At 44.4% G+C, this 18548-nt stretch overlaps 1 protein-coding gene across 1 annotated transcript in view; it reads right to left on the reverse strand.

Annotated features, from left to right (window-relative positions):
- Positions 1-384: 384 nt before the first annotated feature.
- The window catches only part of pacrg (PARK2 co-regulated), a gene marked incomplete at its 5' end in the record, with an annotated part of 122633 nt that continues 104469 nt past the window's right edge, over positions 385-18548 (reverse strand). The window contains one exon of the mRNA XM_083906364.1: positions 385-664. Within this exon, the coding sequence (XP_083762490.1) occupies positions 504-664 (161 nt within the window). The 3' untranslated portion in view covers positions 385-503. The remainder of the gene's footprint in view (positions 665-18548) is intronic.

The following is an 18548-nucleotide window of genomic DNA, read 5'->3' on the forward strand; positions in this document are numbered from 1 at the left end:
CCAAAAAAAATGCTGCTGGAGTGGTTTGAGAAGTTTCTGCGGAGCCGTCGACAATTTTTGCTGCCTTGAAATGTTGGAATCTACTGTAGCTGACATAAATTTAAGCCGGCCACAACTGCTCTTCTCTGCAAAGGAGGGAAATAGCTAACTTTTTATTTTATTTTTTTTATTTTTTTTTACAGTCAACATCCAAGAGCACAGGAGTGTTTGTCAAAAGGTAAACTCTGGGTTACATTTGACTTTCAGATGGCTATCTTTTCCACATTTAGACAGAATGAGCAAATGCATATTTGGAATACAGGGCTGTGTACGCTTCATGGACTCTTAAAAGATAAAAGTGTGTGTGCAAACTCGTAATGTTAGTTATGAATACAAACAGGGAGAAGATACCTCATGACCTGCAGTTATGGGTTTATTAATGGAGACATACATGCACAAAGGTGGCGAGGGGACTATAGTGGAGTAAAACAGAGGCGTTTGGGTCTGAAGATGCAAAGATGTGATCATGTGATCATGCATGATTCGTAGGTGGGCACCATGTATTTGATGTATATGAAGGCGTCCTCTCCTCCATAGCGCTCAAACATCTCCAGAGTCTCCTGGACTAGGTCACCGATGTTTTCTCTCTTCTGCTGACTGTAGACGATGCCATCTCCTGAGTTGACTGCAGACAGAGACACAGACAGACATAAGAGAGGGACACAGACACAGTGTGTGATGACGGGGCTCGCACAGCACCACCTGTGGACCATGCCGCATTGCTTTGCCGCAGACCGCGTTGGCAAACGCCATCCTTCCATCTGACTTCAAACCCAATGGACGGATTTAATTTAATTTACTTCTCTTGTGCCGTGGCCAGCAGGGACTGAACAGCAGAGGAGTTTTTTTTTTTTTTTTTTTTTTTTGTGTTGTACAGCTCAAAGTTTAATGAGGCAGCCTGCAGAGAGGAGAGCGGTGGAGAAGGACAGACAGAGTTTAGTGACAGCTCCTCTGCCTGAGCAGTGACCTGGAGTCACGCTCCACAGGTAAGTGTATGTGTGTGTGCGTCACATGCACGTGGGACATACTGTCACAAAGTATGTACATCTATGACAAATACTCTATTATAACATTATGTATATTACACCACAGACAACACACAAACACACACAGGGTGTGAAGTAAAAAGCATACAAAATGGTGCAACAGAGCTCTGGCATGCTGGGGGAAAACTTATTGCCCAAAAAAAAAATTGAGGTGTGCAGCCTTCACTCCAATGTTCTTCCTCTCGTTCACCTGCAGGCACTCTTAAACACACACACACACACACACACACACACACACACACACACACACACACACACACACACACACACACACACACACACACACACACACACACACACACACACACACACACACACACACACACACACACACACACACAGAGATTGTGACTTAATCAGCACACAGCAAACTGCCAATTTCATGCCACTGCACTGGGGGCTCAAAACACTTTTCAGAGGGAGGTAACTATACACACACACACACACACACACACACACACACACACACACACAAACATGTTTTTTGACAACTGCGCTGTTGAACAAAAATATCATGGGAGAAGAGAAGAATTCATCAGCCCCATCTCTCACTCTTTGATATAAAAAGAGAGGAGGACATTAAACCCCTCTTTCCTTTATTCCTAACATTCTATCCCTTCTCTATTCTTATCCTTCATTTTCACACCCCCCCCCCCCCCTCCCCGCCACAGTTGCCTCCTCATTAAAGCACAAAGACAGCCAGTCCCATAAAGTGGGGCTGTTAAGCAGCAACACATCTATGATCTCAATCTGCAGCACTTGCTCTCTCCTCAGGATTCACTCTCCTGTTTTACATGAAAGCGACGGGGGGAGATTTCTCCAGCCGCGCTTTGACCGCTGCTTTGCCTGAATGCGGCGCTTTGACTTAGCAGCTACAGAGAAAACAACTGCAATCACTGTATACTCAAAGGAATGGAGCCAAGACTTTGCTCGGGTGTTTTATTTTTGAGCTCCCCCACAACACAGGGCCCTGCATCCTAGTTAGCACAATCTTAAATAGCATCTAAAATGCATCCATCTGTGCACTGAAAGGAAAAAAAATAAAGGAATGAGGACAACAGTATATGCTGTGATGTGTGGACGTTGGTGAGTGGTGGAAAGTAAAAAAAAAATAAAGTGAAAGGAGTGATTTGATTGTTAGACTACACCCTGTGAGTGCCTGCATGTTTGTTGGTGTTAAAAAGCCAAGTCCACTGAGAGCCACCCCCTGAAAGTGAGCAGGCCCAGAGGGGGAGAGCCTGGCCTTTAGGAAGAGGTGCAGCTTGGGAAGTGACAGAAGTCAGACCCACTGACTGCGGCCTGGAGTGAGGGCAAGGAGGTCCTGCAGAGTGGGAATTGTTGCTGTTACTTCACAGATCTGTGATGATGATGATCTGTTTGGGAAGACACCTGCATCAAAGAGAGGAAGAGGCCATTGATTCTCCATATTTGAAAAAGCAAGAACGGGGAGGAAGTGTGTTTAAGGGCGGATGGACGGACAGGAAGAGAGAGAGAGAGAACGAGGAGGGAGGCGTGAAAAGCTGTCTCTGCAAATGTCCTTCAGCAAAATCACTTCTCTTCAACTGTATCCTTGTTTTTTTCCCCTCCCTCTGCTTTCAGCAGCAATAACTGAAACCCTGGGCAGAGACAGAGAGAGATGGCGAAGGAAGGAAAGAAAAATCTTTAAAAACAATCATAATAAAAAATTCCCGCCCTGTGAACAGAAGGAAAAGGGCCTGAGCGGGAGGAGCTGGCAGCGCGCGCTCCTCTGAGGAAGAGGAAGGGTCGATACAGCTGCAGACAGAGGAGGAGGAGGATCATGTACATGCACGCACGGCGACATTTACTACACACAGGAGAAGGAAAAGGTGTTTTGCTTCCACCTTTCATGCTAAATCCCAGGGATCGGAGAGGCCTTCAGCGAGGAGCCGAGAAGAAGAAGTCAGTCTGTCTGTCTGTCTGTCTGTCTGTCTGTCTGTCTGTCTGTCTGTCTTCTCTCGGGCTGTGATTTCCTGGCAGACCACACCAGACCAACACCAACAGCTGCAGCCGTCGGCCTCCTCCTCCACCCTGTTCCTGTTCTTTCTCCAATCGCTCGCTCATTCCCCACGGTCCTAAACAACCTGTCTTCCCACATCAAGCTCAAGACAAGCAGACACAGATGCAGGCAGCTCGCCCCACCCTGCACACACACACACACACACACACACACTAATTTCACATATACATACATACACACAACGGTATATTTTAGGGAGTTTATTCACTGTTGCCAAACTGGGTCAGATGATTATCATATTTCCTAACAGAGCTGTGCTCTTGCCCCACATTAAGACTCGTGACCAAGGTTAGAATTCATCATGTGTACGTTGCGTGGTTATAATCTCCTCTCCTACCAGGAACTGGGTGACACACACACACACTGCAACAGCTTAAGGAAGTTTAGCTGAACATTCCACAGCTGCTATAACACAATATCAACTCACCTATTGTTTCTAATCAACTTATGTCTGAGTGTGGAAGTTCCTCAGAGGAAAAGAGAGGCCTCGATCTAACACTGACATTTAGAAGAGAATCCATGAATGAGAGACCTGTTTTTCTTAATGCCTTTGGTATTTTTTAGTCTTTCACAAAAGGGGAAATGGAGGAATGCAGATTATGAGTGCCATGATGGAACAGCTCGAGTTCCAGGAATACTTTAAGCTGCTGTTGACTGCATAACCGAGGGTGTTTTAGTGAGAGCGTGTGTTGTCACTGTGTCCTGTGTTACTCAGAGATAAGTCAGAAAAATAACTGCGATTAGAATCTGATTCTTGACATGGATCCATGGTCGTGTGGTGGAAACTGCAATTTGATCCACACAAAATACAATGTCTATATTGTGTCTGTGTGTGTGTGTGTGCGTGTGTGTGTGTGTGTGTGTGTGTGTGTGTGTGTGTGTGTGTGTGTGTGTGTGTGTGTGTGTGTGTGTGTGTGTGAGACAGAAGTGTGAGGAGGTGGAGTTGGAGGCGGAGGTGGAGGAGGAGAGGGGACCTCACCTCTGGGGGAGGCCTGTGCTTAACAGCAGGGCTCTAATTAAAATGGCCTCACAGCTGGGTGCAGGCAGGCCTCTCATAAAGAGACTCACACTCTCGCAGAGGGGAGAGAACAGGTGTGACACACACACACACACACACACACACACACCCACACACACAAACCTAACCACAGGTCTTTGTGAAGAGAGGGGAGTGAAAGACAGCATCACAGCTACGTGTGTGTCTGTCTGTGTGTACAGAGGTAATTACTGTGTCTATATGTGTGTGTGTGTGTGGACGACATTTGACCAATTACAGTACTGTGCAAAAGTCTTACACACAGAAACGGGCGTAGGTGAATATTTTCTCGTATGGGCATTGTGTCGACACAGAAATGGCGTTTTGGGAGAGGTCATCGTCCCTCCTCTCATTCACTGGGACCATCTTCTTTGTTGTCGTCATTCTCCTGAGTCAAATCAATGGCTCGTTATCAGGCTTCGGCAGAACTTACTGACGAGCTGACCATTTGAATCGGGTGTGTTGGAGCAGGGAAACACCTCAAACATGCAGGACAGTGTGTTTTACTGTATTACTGTGTTTCCCTTAAAAATCCGGGAGTAAAATACTAAACAGTTTGAGCAAACTGCATTCATAAATATTAAATACAGAAACAAGAGAAGTTCCAGTACATCGGAACTGAACTTAGGTAAAGTACAATTTCTTTTTCACGTTCCACTTTCGCTCACACTTAAGTCTTAATCACTGGTTTATTCTTCAGTGTACGATCGACTCAGTGCCACTGTGAGCATGCATTTGTGTGCTTATGTGTGTGTTCTTGTACTTATATCTTTGTGAGGTCTAAAAAACCTAAAAAAAACTGTTTTTGTGGGTACATTTGGTCTGGTCCCTACAAGTTTAAAGGGCTTTTCAGGGTTAGGGTGAGAATTGGGTTTAGGCTAGGTTAAGGGTTATTGGTTAAGGTTAGGCACTTAGTTGTGATGGTTAAGGTCAGGGTAAGGGAATGTATTATGTGTGCGCGCCATTTTGCAATGACACCACCAAACACTGGTCGGCAGTGGGGTTTCTCTGTCACTGTGTGTGTGTGTGTGTGTGTGTGTCCACTTTCAACCACCTCATTAAAACTGAGTGGATCATGTTGGAGTTGGAGCTAATAAATATTAAATAATCGTAACATCGCAGCGTAGAAAAGAGAGCAGAACACAGAGGAGTTATCGTACGCAACCGTTGACATAGATGACACAAACCAATCGCTGACACTGCAGTCGTCTGAGTTGCCTTCATATATGTGTGTGTGTCTGTGTGTGTATATATATATATATGTATAAAGTTAATTCCCAGGCAAATGCAAAATCCAAACCTGCACCGTATCTGTGGCACTGATTCAATGCAGATGCATGAATTGGCACCAGGTCCTCGGCCCATGAGCCAGAGCAGAGGTTCACATACACAATGCACGCTGACACACAAACACACTAACCCTCTGTGTGTAATCAATAAGCATTTCAGCTTAACACGGAGAGCAAAGCAAGAGCAGCACAATCACATCTCTCTCTCGCTCGCTCTCTCACACACACACACACACACACATGGTGTTGCGAGCAGAGAAGTAAAACAATAGGCTTACGGCCGGCAGTAGTTTATTAAACTCTGAACCTCTACACCAGGCATCATCTGACTGCTCATGCTTACTGAAGTCTGACCTTTGCTGTAGGTCACTGATCTCATTTTCCACGTGTTCATCCAGCCCAGCAGTGTTCAGTCTGTGCGCTCGCTGAAGCTCAGCCCGCTGAAAGTTGGACATCAGCAGAGGAGTCTGCCAGGTAAAGGGAAACGTGATTGCATAGCAGAAAGTAAGTCTGGAGGAATGCGTGGACAAGAGACAAAGACATAACCAACTGAAGACTGAGGACGACTCTGAGGATTCCAATCGACCAGGCTCCCACTGGCCTACTCGTCTACATCCGTGCGTACAATTGAATTCCAATTTCACACTTCCGCCAAAACCGTGCAGCGTCTTTGGCTAATGTTTCTTTAGGAACGGCCCCGGGAGATTCAAATGGTGCACACACACACACACACACACACACATATATACAAACACACATGCACGCACACGCACACACACAGCACAAACCATCTTCTTGCTCATTTCGTTTTCAATTAACCAACTCGACCTGTAACCATGACCGAGAGCAATATCGGTTTGCAGCATTTAGTCATGGCATTAATGCACAAAGAGGCCTCATCTGAGATGATGGATCAATGCTATTTCCCGAGCTGTTACCATGTCCATTATTGTTTCAATTACCAGCACTCACATCGTGGTTATCCCAGTCCCATCTCATCCAATTGTAGCTTGATAAAATGTGTGAATGTGCTTCTTGCAGCTCTACAGGAAAGAGACATCTCATGGTTCATCAGGTGCATCAGACGGCTACTCTTAAATGATTTTTAAAAGTGTGCATGTGTACTTTAGTGGTGACAAACTCATACATAGAAAACTCAAACTGAAGCTGAGGCGACAACACGGATGTTCATCCAGTCACGATCTCAAAAACTCAACCTCCCATTCGCTTCCAAGTCGTCATTCAAAAGCAGAGTAAAGAATCGAAGCTTGTAGCAGTGCAGTCGAAACACAGATGACTTAGCCTTTTACCACTGGGCCTGTGTGTCTCTCCCCGGGCCGGCAGCGACGTGTCAGTGCTGTCAGGTGTGAGTCAATGTCGTCAGATGCGATCTCATTACGGCAGCTTACCTCAAGGTTAGCTGTGGGCTGCTGGCTAGGCACAAAATCGATCTCGCACCGGGGACAGGAGTTAAAGGCCACCGTGGTGAGCGGCGGCGCGCACACGCCGGCCACAAGCCAAACAAGCTCTCGCTGCACTTTGAAATGCAAAAAGCCTGTGATACAGGCATGGATGTGTGAGCTGCAGTACGCACACACAGCATGTGAAAAGGCTGCAGATTAGCTTACAGATAATAACAAATAAATAAAAAATAGCCCTATTTAAGGAGCTGTGTGTGAGAAATGTATTGCATTAATTCAACATCACCATGTTGTGCTCTCAGAGATTAAAGGTCCCATATTATGCAAAATCAACTTTTTAATCATTTAAATCCTTATATTTGGGACTCTGGAGGTCCTATCAGTCGGCAAAGTGTGAAAAAAGATGACTCACTCATGTTTTTGTGATCCTCCTCGGTCTAAGTACAGGAGATATAACACGCGATGTTGACTTCCGCGCTCACTGAGACTTCACAATGCGCTAAATTCCTGGAATTGTTATCTCACAGAGCTCCGCTTTGTCCGTAAAACACGCGAGAGTGCTGGCGTATCCAAAAACTGGAAGTCTGCGAAATTCGCGAAAAGCTCTATTCTTGGCTCCACAGTGCAGCACAGAGTTCTACACAAACTTCCAGCCTCAGAGGATTTATCCGTCCAGTGGATACATGTTATATATGACAGCAATGTGCCTGCTAGAGCCTGCAAATGATCACTTTTACAAATGCTAACTGCTGTTAGCTCCCAGTAGCCTCTGTAGCTGTCATTTCCTGTCCCTTAAGTTTCATTTTACAGTTTTTTTTAAAGTGGACCTTTAAGGTGGACCTAAAGAGATACTACTAAACAGAGCGTTCTGAACAGGGCTGTTTTGGCAGAGTGATTGAACTGCTGTGGTGCTTCATCCTTATGGTATTTTGACCAAAGCATGTCACAGACATGTTCATTAGGACACCAGGGAACTAGGTTAACTTGGAGAAACAGGATATAAAATGTCCCCTTTAAGGAAACATGTCAAACTGAAATATTAGCCTTAATGGTGCAGCCATGTTTATTCACAATGTATAAACGTCGCTCCATCCAACTTCTACTGCTATGATGGGGGGACATAGGTGGAGTCACACCCAGGACAGATCACCAGTCCATCACAGGGACAAACAACCAATCGCTCTCAAACTCTCACTTTAATTTGGATTTGCAGTAGCATGTTTTAAACTCCAGCTGCATATATTCCACATATAGCTTCTCACGACGTGGCTCTTGCATCCACTTATTTATGCATTTCCAGTTAATACGAGCGAGCTGTGAGAGAGTGTTAAGTTAATTGGACGACTTCTCGCCACTATCATCGCCTCCTGTAGCTCTGCAGTGAGGAGAGAAAAACAGCAGAGAAACACAGGCTGGAGATGATACGTGTGAATGCCATGTTAGATCGAGGTTGAGACAGGGCATTGAAAGAATCATACAGCGCTTGATTGGATGGACATTAGCATACTCCCCGACTATAAAATGACTCATCAAAAATCTCAAAGCAGATTCAAGGGCAACGTCTAAAAATCCAATAGGAACATTGGAAAAACTGCTCTTTTGATATATGAGGTTGAATTATGGCGTGCAGGTGACATTTCGAGCACTAAAGTGTTGATTTTGGCGTCATAAAGATTTTTAAAGTAGAGAAAGTTTAGCTTCATATCTCATCAGCAGTCAAACAGCTTTGCATTGAATCTTTCCCGCAGATAATATAATACTTCTTATCACCTTTCTATCACTGAAAAACAGTTCCTGAAATAGGGATGTGGGGGTAAAAACCTGCACAAATACATCACTTCATACAAATCTCTGCCACTGACGCAACCTGAAGCTCACAGGTTTACGTCATGACAGCAGCAGCATCGTGATCATCAAATGATGTTGTTATGAAGCAAACAAACGCTTACACGGAGCCGACGAGAAACATCTCCTCACGTTTGACAGGAGTTCAATGAGCATTGACAGGTTTTTCTGTTTGCATCTGTATGTGTTCATGTGAAAATGTCACAGCGCGATGATGACGATGATGTTTGTTCTTCACATCTGAGGACGGAGCCGTGTCAAATTAACGGCTGTCACAAATAATAAATAAAAAGCATGGGAAATATTTTTGTTTTGTTCCCCCACTCCGGATGATTTGTGACCTTCGATAACACAAAGTAATCGCAGAGAAATGAATATTCAGAAGAAACAGCTGAACCTTTGCTCCAGAAGCAGATGTCCGTACATGGGTGACAGCAGTGGTTTGCTCAACCTCTTCCTCTCATTTACATCATAATGTGCACACCAGATTATGTTTAAGTTACAGAGGAAACCACTCTAAGCGTTTTTTTAAGATTTTCTTTCAGTGAGAAATTGAAGATTTTGAATAAGACATTACAGTGTGGCCATTGTGCAGCACAGAGAACATGCTTACACTCATATGAACATTTCTAAATATGGCAAATAAACAGATGAATGCAATCTCTGGTTAGTGGTTGTTGTCCTGCAGAGAAAATGAAAACAGTTTGATAATGGAGCTGCTGATTATGATGAATTTAATTCTATGTTTGTTATGAGCTCTGAAGTATGAAATTAAAGTGAAAGGCTTAATTCAAATTAAGGCGTACCTGTAATTTAATTTGAAGTCTGCTAACTTCTTTTGTGCTTCCTCTGACGTCGACCACTGTGAATTTATTTATTAGACAATTACAGCAAACTGAGAGATAAATGTAAACGTGCTACTGCTTAAAACCTCACCAGATTATTTAGATAAAAGAAAAATACACAACAAAGGCTTTACCAATGTTCAGCCTGGGGGGGGGGGGTTACAAAAGGACAGGAAAGAGTTCAGCTGAAGGTGTTCACACAGTGAATCAACATCTGAGAAATCTAAAGAGCTCAATAAAACACCTTACTGAAGGTGGAATGACCTGCACAACAAAGGCAGGAATGGAATCAGAGAAAATCCCTGATCCAGACAGAAAATCATGTTGGGATTCAGGTGAAGGAAAAAAAAAAAAAAAAACTGACAAAGAGAGCGACAGATGAAGAGTGACAGAGACGGAGGAGAGAGAGAGAGCAGGTCGAGTGGCACAGTCAATTCAAACGGCGAGTCCCGTTTGTCCTCTTCACTCGTCACAAGAGGAACATTTGAAGTGACATGCTAATTTAAGTTAGTGACAAAATCAAAGTCTATCACTGATATCGCTCCTCTCTCTCACTCTGAGTCGGCACTTCACACTTCTGCAAGTCATTGAAGGAACGCACTTGTAGTTTGGGAACATCAAAGGAATGAGGTGGTGCTTTAGCCCCCCACAAAAAACAGTGTCATTACTGCACTGTGAGCACACACATACACACACATGTGCAAACACACACACATGTGCAAAGACACACACATACACAGAGGAGACGGCCTCTGTGCCTGCCTCATAAAATCACTTTAGTCTTCATAACCACTTTAGCCTTGGAAGCTGCCATCAGTGCAAGGACACACACGCGCGCGCACGCACACACACACACACACACACACACACACACACACACACACACACACACACACACACACACACACACACACACACACACACACACACACACACACACACACACACACACACACACACACACACACACACACACGCACACACGTACAGTAACGAACGGTGAGCCGTCCAGCGCTTCCATTAGCCTAATGAAGTGGCTCCTTAAGATGGATGACATGACATCACCTCCACCACCAATCACAATATCACCCCTAAAAAACCTTCGGCTAAAAGCTCCACCCGTCCCCCAGCCTCCTCCCCCCCTCCCCCCTCCCCTCTCCCCCCCGACTACTTATTGCACCAAATGGACGTTGAGCATTCCAAGAGCCATTCAGCCCCTCGCACAACACTTTTATTGGCCTGGTTATTTATCTCTTTAATGCAGTTGGCTGGAGTGGATGCCTTTGGATGCAGAGATGGAGTGAATCAAGGGTGGGGGTGGGAGTGGGAGTGGGTGGAGCAATGTGATTAAAAGAACTTTGGTTCAACAATGACAATGGCAGCGAGCAGACAGTATGAAGTCTGTCTGCATTCAGAGAGCAGGGAGGCTACGGGATGTCTGAGGAGAGTACTATACCACTATAAGCTTTACCAATGAGTTAAAGTCCATTCAGGAAAATGTAATAAAGTTCAGTCCAGTTTGGACCCTGAACTTGCATTTCCATGGTTCTGCATGTGTGTGTGTGTGTGTGTGTGTGGGCCAGGAGGCGATCGCTGTGTCAGCCACACAAAACAGTGTGACATCACACCAGTGCGACACAATGGAGGCCACTCATGAATCCCACCCCACGGGGCTGCGGGTACATCCAGCCATTTGTGTTCCAACACCGACATTTTGTGTTATCACTGAATGGAGGTAAAAGATTCTCTGTGGAGAAATAAATGGACTGCAGTGTGTGGAGCTGCATGGCTTCAGGAGCCACAAGCTGGGGGGGGGGGGGGGGGGGGCTCGGTGCTCGGTACAGAACGGAGATGACGCCTTCACAACGTCTCACAATGGAAATGCAAATCATCTTGTAACGCACTGAAGTGAACTGTATACTGCTTGGTGCAAACAGGGGCTCTGTTTGTACCTTTAGCGTAAGTTAAGAGACTTAATCTGCATCCATACTAACACACCTGGTCACATGACCATTCAGGTACACTGCACATGCATGAGGAAGCTGAGTCTCTCCTTGTTTACTTGTAAAACAAATACATATACAGTACTGTGCAAAAGTTTGCCAGGTCTGTTGTTTTTTCTATCTGTCAAATTCTCATGTGAATTTGGAATAAACACGGTATATACGTAATGCTCAAGCATGTCTTGAATAAACCTGGTGTAATAGACGTTTTGAAATAGTGATGAAATAGTAGGACAAACACAGGATTTACCAGTAACATTAATTAAGGTTCCACTCCAGTATAAACAGAGCTGTGTTATTGTTCAAGTAGGATAGATCACGCTAAATACTTGACACTTTTCTTGAACAACAAAAAACTGCATACATATTTTCTGGATGTGTTCCAGTAAAGTGAAATAGAAATAACTATCCTCTATTGTTGTTATAGCATTGCTAAAACAACAAATCTAATGGTGGCCTAAGACTTCTGCACAGTACTATACACTCTTAGAAATAAGGGTTCCAAAATTGTTCTTCTACAAGAGCTGAGGTTCTACCTGGAACCATTTGCTTCTGAAAAACCCAAAGAAAAGAGTTTTTCAAGGGTTCTTGGTAACACAAATGGTTCCAGTAAGAACCACCTGGAGCCAAAAAGGGTTCTTCTATGAGGACAAGCCGAAGAACCTTATATGGTTCGACTTAGCACTTTTATTTCTAAGAGTGTATAAAATCATATGTTGGATGTAACATTCTAAAGGTATTTAGGATATTTTATTGATCACAAGCTGAGAAATTATAGTGCAAGCGGCAGCATTAGACACAGAGACAATGACAACACAATGATATATAAAAAAGAACAACCTAGACATATTAACGTAGCGATATAAAATGCACTATAAAAATGTCTAAATACAGAGTATTTGCTGCAGGTGAAATGACTCAGCAAAGGCTTTGGCTTTGATCAGCGCAGCATTTGTGGGAAAATTCTCCTGCTTTTGTTTTTTTTTCTTCTTTTTTTTTTTGCAACAATGCAAATTTCAGCATTGTTCCTATAACCTAAATAATTTCCCAAAGGTGTTGCAGTGTAAATGGTTGTTTGTCAGCGACCTGTGGCTCCAGCCCTGAGTGCTGTAGATAATAGATGGATAAATGTAAAGAAACTTTAACCTAAGAGCATATAAGTGGGAGTCTGGGACTGGGAGTCTTGTGGTTAAACACTTATATTCTTTTATTATAGCTCGATGGGAGTTTCTTTTTTTTTTTTTAATCATTTATATCAATAGACATGGCCTAAAACACACAACACAATATCTTCCTCTCCTCCTCCTCATCGACTTGATCTCAGAAGGACGAAAAATAAGTGTTTATGGTTGTAAGACAGCAGGTACGCACGTCCATAAAGAGTCAGCGTTTTACGGGCAGCGCTGTGGCCCGAGGGCCTGTCAAGGTTTACGTGTGCACAGGCCCTTTAAAGCAGCAGTGTTTAAGTGTGTTTTTTTTTTACATAAAGCAAGCGGGTCCGTCAAGTCTGTCTGTCTTCAGCAGAGGAAGAAAATAAATGTATTTGATGAGACGAGACATGATATTCATTTTTCTTTGTTTCTGGCTATAAATGCGAGAAAAATCATCACACGGTTGTGATGTGAAGGTCAAATGTAAAACATGTAGTGTTACATATATGCGCGGTCACGCGTGCGCCACATCTCAAAAAAGCCTTTAAAGTGTCATTTGTGACACCAGCTGTGAGTCTCCACAGTCATTTTGGACACCGTCAACATTTGGATTTTTCGAGGGGCCAACACTCTGTGCCGTCCGCCGGAGGCGCTCCCCTTTTTTCTCGAATGATATTTTGTGCTTCTCTCACTCTGCAGAGAACAAAAAAAAAAAAAAAGGCAGCGAGAGAGTGACACGACACACGCTATGGAAATCAGGCTCAGTTACAAGTGACCAACTGCTCCTTTGGCGTGTCACCTTTTTCAGCGTGTTTCAATATAATTAGCAGATGTCCACTGAGGAAGCTGCAGTCCAAACAAGAGCAGGGGGAGAGGGAATAAGGAAGGGAAGGGAAGATGGAAGGTAGAAGAGGAGAGAGGGGGGACGGGGGGGCGGCGGCAGGGTATTGAGATATGCAGGGACAGCAGTACCACCCCAATGTGAGTCATAGGACACACTGTCAGCAGCCATCCAACATCACACTGACTCATTATGCTGGAGGAGAGGAGATGACAGCAGCAGCCATGATCAAGGGGAACGGAGGAGGTGCATCAGTGAGAGGCAGACAGAGACGATGCAGTCAGCAGTTACGCTGGTGGTGGCGCCGCTCTCTCTCTCTGTGTCCAGCAAACACACACACACACACACACACACACACACACACACACATTTACTTTTTTACCGATCGGCCACAACATTAAAAACTAGTAATTGGTTTTAATGCTGTAGCAAAGCAGCACTTTCTTTTAAAGGGGGGGGGGGATTATTTATAGCCTCTGTGACGTCTGATCAATAACCATTCAATTATAACTCCGCAATAATTAATGATTACATATTTAGGGACTTTTAATTAGGGCCTGTCCCAATTCAAACCCTAGCCCTAGATTTGAGCCCTTGCCCTTGATTTTGCATGTTCCCGCGAGGGGGTAGAGTGTCCCAATACTTTAGGGAGCAAGGGGAAGTGCCTATCCTCCTCTAAAAATGCCCCTCACCACCAAGTCAGCTCTGGACCAGGCTTGCGGGCAAGGGAGTGTCCCATGATGCCTTGCACACTCAGCCAGCGGCGATCTTCTGGAACAATATGGCGGCTACCGGTGTAAACGACTATATGCAAATGGAATATATTCGCAAATACTATTATCGTTAAGTTATAGTTTGAAAATCGTTATTTGACGACATAAATATGCCGAGTGCGTCGCAAGAGTCTGCCCATGACCGGGGTGTGTGTGTCCCGGTGTAAACATGCGGTTGTTTCGTGATTATCCTGAAACATCCCGACTATTGCGAGACTAACGCGTCTTCTGTTTCGCATATTTCATCTCCGTTGATTTATCAAACGAAGATAAATCAACATCGCCCAAAACAACAGGCAGGAGCTCCGTTGGAACCGGCATTTTCAAACGTGAACGAAAATAGCACTTCTTCTGTATGGTGGTATTGCAGTTCACAGGCATTGTGTGTCACCGCCATCTACTGGACTGGGGTGAAATCAGACACGTCGATGATGCGCGTGACGTAGGGAAGACGTTGGCTGCGCTGTGTCCCATGTCTTAGGGGATAATCTTCCCTTGCACTTCCCTCATTGAGGTGACTTTACTGTGGTATAGACCACTGTCCTTGTCCCAGTATACAAGCATTGGACAGTCATTGGTTTATAGAATTAAACGTGTCTAGCTCCGCTACACTAGGGGGCGATAGGTGCCCCTTTCAGCACGTTAGTATTCGGCATTTAAACCAAAACTGCTTCTTCTGGCATAGGGAGTAGATTCCATTCCTGTCCGTGTCTTTCTACCCTCCATATCCAGAGGTCAAAGGTCAGAGAGGGAGCGTGTGTTAGTTAAGAGTTTTTCCAAATGGATGTTGACGTTTTAGTGGGACAAATGCAACAAGAATTAGAATTGTTTCTACGCCATAAAGTAACTTGAAGAAAGAAATCCCTGTGAGGATCAGCAGACGCGGACAGGGCGGATGTTGGACTCTGACTTAGGAAATCCACATTCCATACCAGGTAATCACCACTGCTGATTTCTTTGAACCTGAATCACATCGTCGTGGTTAAACCGTAATCATGGCTGTCCGAGATGATTAAGAGTAAGTGATTAAAATTAAAGATGCTGTTTAATTTCAATTTTGTGTCTTCACAACACTGTGGAAAATGCATCCCTTCAGGGTTTATTCTGTAGCTAAAGCAGCAAGTATGTTTAACAACTGATTAATTGAAATCCGCTGCAAAGCCTGTGGAATTTAAATAAAAATCACCACAGCCTGAACGGACTCACCTACACACACACACAAATTGGCGTCCTAAAAAAAAAAACAATAAAAAAAGGTAATTGCCACAAAGACTGTTTCCAGAGCTGCTTTTTCCCACAGATAAAGAAATGACATCTTCCTCTTCTGCAGCAGCTTCTACCAGGAGTAGTCATGGTTATATTAAAAAAAGAAAAAAAGAAAAAAGAGAAAGTCACCACCTGGTGCGTCGACAGAGAAGACTAATTCATAACATATGCTATAACAAATGCCATCTCTAGTGGGTAGTAACAATGAAATGCCATGATGTACCGGATTTACAGGGAAGACACTTGTGTTCATTTAATTACTAAACCCTGTTCACAGTGTTCACAGAGAGAAAAACACAGTCATCGGCATTTACTTTTGCAATCTTTTGGAAAAAAACCCCCACAAAATTTGCAGCACTGTTGAACAAAAGTACAGATTTTCACCACGGCAGAATATAGAGCGTGTGTTTACATAATAATAATAATGTGAGTGTCATTTGATCAGGGCTTTGAGATGCGATTTAAATAAATCAGCGTTGTGTTGGAGGCGTCACTGTGCACAATAAACACATCCCAGGACAAATGAAAGGTTTGTTACTGCACCACAGTTGACAGGTTTTTATTGTGTTATGGGATGCATGTTCTGTGCATGTCATGGACAGTTTTTCTCATTAGAGGAGGACATTTGTGTCCATGTCGTCCCCCCCAGAGCAGCACCATTAGGTTAGCAGAGAGCGGACTATTTATTTGTCTCTTCTCCGGCTGTTATTATCTGCTGTGATGCTATTTTGTCTGAGAGCAGCCATGCTGCCGCCGTGACAAGATGGTGGGGAGATGAATGATGGGGAGCTGCAAGACACGGCCAGTTTTGCTTCGCTGACAAACTGGGGCAAGAGCTGGAGGGAAGTGAGGGATGAAATGCCAGAGAGAGAGAAGCTGCAGTGTTGCTGCTTCACCACAGGGCAGCGTTTACGGCACCTGTTGGCTGTGATTGAGCAAAGGTAGAGAGGAACAGGAAATGGTGCGAGATCCAACATGGGATGAAGAGAAAGGATGGAGGAGAGAGGGTTAAAAGCAGAGTTAGGCCACGTCCCATTTCTTACCCCCTTAAAATTCCCACTTGGTTTGGAGTACCCTCAACTGTAAATTCCCCTCGTTGAGGGAAGTGGCTCCCTATGGAATTGGGACACCATCATACGCAAATTAGCATCGTGAACGCAACGAACGTGCTAACCTACGTCACATGTTGACAATTCTACCGGTGGAGCGTGCTAGTTAGCTAGTTAGCTAGCTGCTTTCATAAATCGTCAGTTATTTTCTGACATTAGTATTCAAAGCTCAACGGTCCTTTGGATGTGATCCAACATATTCCAACACATTTCACCATTGTAACGTGCTTATTTGTGAAAATATATACCTTCAACAAAATTGTTCCTCTGCAGATGTGGCCGCCATCTTTGTTGAAAAAAAAAAACCAGCCGGCTCGCTGGATTCGCAAAGCATCATGGGTAATTTCATCTTCCTCTTTCGTTTTAAGCCCGCATCAGGCAAAATCACACTCCCCCTTGCTCCCCCCCTACAGGAAAACGCACAAAATTTAGGGTTAAGGCAAACATTTAGGGTCAGGGGAGGTATTGGGACGGGGCCTAAGTGAGACAATGAGAAGGATATAGAGGTGGAGGAGCATAATAAAGACAGAGTGAAGACAAAGACGGGAGAAAACAGGAAGAAAGTGGGAGATTAATAAAGAAAGTGCTGTCAGTGTAAGGGAAAGAGACAGAGGGAATATATATTTGTCCCCTGATGAGAGTGTGTTAGGAGTCCATCTGTGGAGAAATGAGATCAGTAGCTGACTTAGTACTAGAGGAAGACTTTGCTGCCCTGCGGCTTACACACTGACTCAACAACTTCTCTCCATCTCTCTCTTTCACTCCCTGCTCTTATACAACCTGCAGCGCATTTAATCTGCCAGACGATTCTGTGCTTATGCTCAGGTTTGAGAGCGCGTGTGTGTGTGTGTGTGTGTGTGTTAGTCTTATTACCCGGGCTCCTGTCCCGCTCCACCTCTCCATCAAATGACTAGGGCAGTCTCCCACACTCGTCTCCCCTCACTATCTCTTTCGCTCCATTCCAGCTGAGACCACAGAGGAATCTCCTCATAGAATCACCCACTAAATCATCTATCCACCGTAGCGACACCTCGGCAAACACTCTTACTGGGAGCTTTCATTTCCAATCTAAACACACGGCGGACGGAGGCCGGGTTCGCGCACGCATGTGTGTTTAGGGAGCAAGTCAAACAGAAAAGCGGCATTTGTTTTGTTTGTGCATACGAACACTCATGGACTCGCTTGCATTGTTGATAAATGAAAGGCAGATATTCAGACAGCGCCGCAGCTTCATTTCAAACATCTATTTCTGAGGTTCATGAGTGATTAGAAGCTGCTAGTTTTTTTAAACAGATTATTCAACACATTTCAGGTTTCCTCATTAAAATGTACGAACATCTAGCAAAACGTTTAATTTAAAACCGAAAAATGTTCTGCGTCTGCAGAGCTCCACTACGACATTGCACTTCCATTAATACTAAAAATGAGAGTTCACATCAGTCTAGCATTTCAACATCGATCTCGCATTCCACTCCAGTAGCGGCAATTTCTCACCGGGAGCTCTCGTCTTATTAATATGTGCTTGAGCGACGGGTTGCATGTGTACATGTGTGGGTACAGACACAGACTTCCGTGCATATATCTTCAAACAAGAGTTATCGTCTTCTTTGTTGTCTATTTTGACGAGAGTGGCGCCACCAACTGGACAGAAAAGTGTTGCTCGGTCAGCGTCGGCTTTGGCGAGCAGTTTGAATCATTTGAATCAATCATTTGAATCAGGTGTCTTGGAGCAGGGCAGCATCTAAAACCAGGACCAGGATTGAGAAACACTGAGCTAGACCCACGTTGTGTTGTCGTCCATTCATACCAAACTGTACCAAACCCAACTGCACGACAGTCTAACAGA

This window comes from Microchirus variegatus, assembly GCF_963457635.1.
Source record: "Microchirus variegatus genome assembly, chromosome: 2".
Lineage (NCBI taxonomy): Eukaryota > Metazoa > Chordata > Actinopteri > Pleuronectiformes > Soleidae > Microchirus > Microchirus variegatus.